A 3,489-nucleotide genomic window follows, 5' to 3' on the forward strand; every position below is an offset into this window, starting at 1 on the left:
ACTGCTGGCCAGCTCAGGGGACCATATAGGGTTTCTGGGATCAAACTCAGGTAGATCTTGTGAAAGGCAAGCTCCTTATATGCTGCACCTTCCAGCCCAGAACCTTTTTTCATTAACTATTTGGCCATCTGTATGTCTAGTTTGAGGAAGTTTCTGTTCATTTCTTCCCCCATTTTTTGATAGTTAGTTGATATTTTTCTTGAAAAGTTGTACCAGCGTTTGATATAGCTTGGATATTAACCCTTTATTGGATGTCATTTTTATACCTTCACCTCTCTCAGATTTTTTCTCCCATCCTCAAATGATTCAATCCTATCAGTCAGTAAACTTCAGTCTCCTGCATTCCTCATCATCACTAATAGGGGAGAAGGGTTATCCCCATCTGTCATGCAGGAGACCAGGGTTTATTTACCTGAAGGTGGTTTAAAATAGTTTGCTCCTGAGAGGGAGCTCAATAGGCTGAGCTCAACATGCATGTGGGAAACCTGAGTTTAATCCCTGGCAACACACATCCCCAGGCATTGCCGGGAGCGACCCCTGAGTAGATCCTGAGCAGCACTGGGAGTTCCCCCCACCTCAAAAAATACTCAACAACAAATAAATAGTTCTACATGCTGGAAATTTATGTACATTTATAATAAAAATAGAAAACAAGTTTTAATATGTTTGCACGATGGGATACTGTGGGAATATGACATTTTGACATAATAATGAATTGATTATTCATTATTTTCACTTATCACTGTCATCCCATTATTCATCAATTTGCTCGAGTGGGCACCAGTAACGTTTGCATTTGCCCTAGCCCTGAGGTTTTAGCAGCCTCTCCTTACTAATCCTTCCCAATGTTGCCGCATGAGAGGCTCTTTCAGGGTCAGGGGAATGAGACACATCATTGTCACTATTTTTGGCATATTGAATATGACACGGTAGCTTGTCAGACTCTGTCCTGAGAGCAGGATACTCTTGGTCACTGTCCTCCGTTGTTCATCGATTTGCTCGAGCGGGCCCAGTAATGTCTCCATCGTGAAACTCATTGTTACTGTGTTTGGCATATCGAATACATCACGGGGAGCTTGCCAGGCTTTGCTTTGCTAGTGAGTAAATACTTAAAGATCTCCAGCAGAGAGTGGAAGGATGGCTTTTGGATACTGTCACTGCAGAGTATTGTAAAACAGGTATTAAAATACTTTTAAACAATGGAATATAAAATAAAGGGATGATTAGATAATTTCTTGCTGGTGAAGATTCCAGTAATCGCCAGAAATATTGTCCCTCTTGCTCTAAGTGAACTAGCAAAACATAAATAATGGCTTTTTTTAAATTTCTGTTCTTTTTTTTTCTTTTTGGGACACACCCAGCAAAGCTCAGGGGTTACTCCTGGTTCTGCTCTCAGGAATTACTCCTGGAAGTGCTCAAGGGATAATATGGGATGCTAGGAGTTGAACCTGACTTGGTTGCGTGCAAGGTAAACACCCTACCCCAACCCCACAATAATGCAATTTTCTTAATTAGAATCATTACTTCTGTAAAGGTAAAGTCAGTGTTCTAGACAAAAAATGAAAACACATGAAAATCAGTTGGCTGAAAGGTTTAGTATTAGATACATTTAAAGTAATGTACACACACACAAACACTCACAAAAACCTACCATTATTGAGCTTTTGTTACTAGACACAAGGGAAGTGAAGGGTAATGGAAATGCTGAATTTGTCCCTGAACACAGGAGCACTCCCTGCCCACTAAAGAAAGCTCAGGGTCCTGGCAGGTTCCCGTCTGACTTTTGATTTTGAGAAGCAAAGACTGAGAAAAAACCCAGGTTATCCTGCTTCAATCACCCACTCCACTCTATATATCACTCTTTCATCATTGTCATAGCAGACATCATCTTGGGGTATCCCAGAAGCAGGCTGGTTCTTGGAGAATTCAGTAGGAAACAGCAGCACCCTGTAGTGAAAAGCTCTGTTTTCACTCTTGGCCTGTTTTGACCATCAGTTAAGAGAGGGCAGAACAAAGACAAAGGAAACACTCTGGATCCACAGAGAACCAGACCCGAACAGGGAGAGGCAGAACAGCCTGGCATGGCCACCAGAGCCAAGCAGGACAGTAGCTGAGTAGGAAAAGGTTACAGGTTGGAAGAGAGGGAGGAGTGTCAGGAAAGCCCTTAAAACCACCATGAGTTCATCTAACCCCTTTAATAGCAAGTTGGGTAATAAAACTGAACATCACACACCAGAGTCTAGTGACCCTCAACAGTCTGGCCCCCAGCCAGCTTCTTTAGGGCTCCTTTGACATCTTTATTTCTCAGAGTATAGATGGTGGGGTTCAGCATAGGGGTGACTACATTCCCAAAGATTTGCACTGGGATGGCCAGCACCTCGCTGAGTGAAGGCTGGCTATAGATGAGGGCACAGGGCCCAAAGAACAGTGTGACCACGGTGAGGTGCGACACACAGGTGGACGCGGCCTTGCGCCGCCCCTCAGCTGAGTGCATCCTGAGGATGGCCACGACGATGAGGAAGTAAGAGACCAGGATGAACAGGAAGCATGTCATGGCCAGGATGGTGATGTTGGTGAAGCTCACGGTCTCGATGGTGACAGTGTTGCCACACGCCAGTTTGACCACTGGAAAGATGTCACAGAAGTAGTAATCCACCACATTAGACCCACAGTAGGGTAGTTGGAAGGTGAGTGTGGTGAGGATCGTGGCATGAAAAGAGCTGGTAAACCAGGTGCCCGCTGCCAGCAGGATGCACACGCGGCGGTTCATGATGAGGGTGTAGCGCAGGGGGTGGCAGATGGCCGCAAATCTGTCAAATGCCATAACGGTGTAGAGCAGACACTCCGTGCAGCCGAGGAAGTGGTAGAAGAAGACCTGGGCCATGCAGCCCCCCAGGGAGATGACACAGTCCCTCAGGAGAAGGTTGGACAGCATCTTAGGAGAGGTCACAGAGGAGAAGCCGATGTCCAGCACAGACAGGTTGCAAAGAAAGAAATACATGGGGGTGTGCAGGCGGGCATCGGACAGCACCGCCACCAGGATGAGCAGGTTCCCAAACAGGGTGCAGAGGTAGAAGAGCAAGAAGACCACGAAAAGCACCATTTCCTGGCCCTGGGTGTCGGGAATCCCCAGCAGGATGAACTCACTGACCCAAGTGTGATTCTTTCCTGCCATCCAACTTAATGTTTACCCTGAAAAGAGAGGGAAATGAAACACCAAATGACCTTAGGGCTCACCTTTTACCACTGGCTACCAGCAGAACCCTCAGTTGATTTTGCTAGTGACAGAGTGAGGTTGATTGAGACTCAGGGGTACAAACACATCTAGAAAACAGAGACTACAAGAAATAAGACTGGTATTGGCACTGTTTTCAAGTTTATGGATTCTTCCCTTACCTTCACTCCATCGAGTTTAGAGAATTTCACGTTTCAGATACTGTATTTCTCAGGTCTAAAATTTCATTCTTTTAAAATGTTTAACAAGTCTTC

At 45.3% G+C, this 3,489-nt stretch overlaps 1 protein-coding gene across 1 annotated transcript; it reads right to left on the bottom strand.

Annotated features, from left to right (window-relative positions):
- Window positions 1–2,239: 2,239 nt before the first annotated feature.
- On the bottom strand, window positions 2,240–3,175 carry LOC130024193 (putative olfactory receptor 10D4). Its single transcript, XM_056114831.1, has one exon. It carries the CDS (start codon window positions 3,173–3,175, stop codon window positions 2,240–2,242), a length of 936 nt encoding a protein of 311 aa, XP_055970806.1.
- Window positions 3,176–3,489: the final 314 nt, after the last annotated feature.

Source organism: Sorex fumeus, unplaced genomic scaffold (genome assembly GCF_029834395.1).
Source record: "Sorex fumeus unplaced genomic scaffold, SorFum_2.1 ptg000028l, whole genome shotgun sequence".
Classification (NCBI taxonomy): domain Eukaryota; kingdom Metazoa; phylum Chordata; class Mammalia; order Eulipotyphla; family Soricidae; genus Sorex; species Sorex fumeus.

Excerpts from the sequence above, each read along its gene's own strand:
- LOC130024193 (XM_056114831.1), bottom strand. The coding sequence starts at position 3,175 with ATGGCAGGAAAGAATCACACTTGGGTCAGTGAGTTCATCCTGCTGGGG.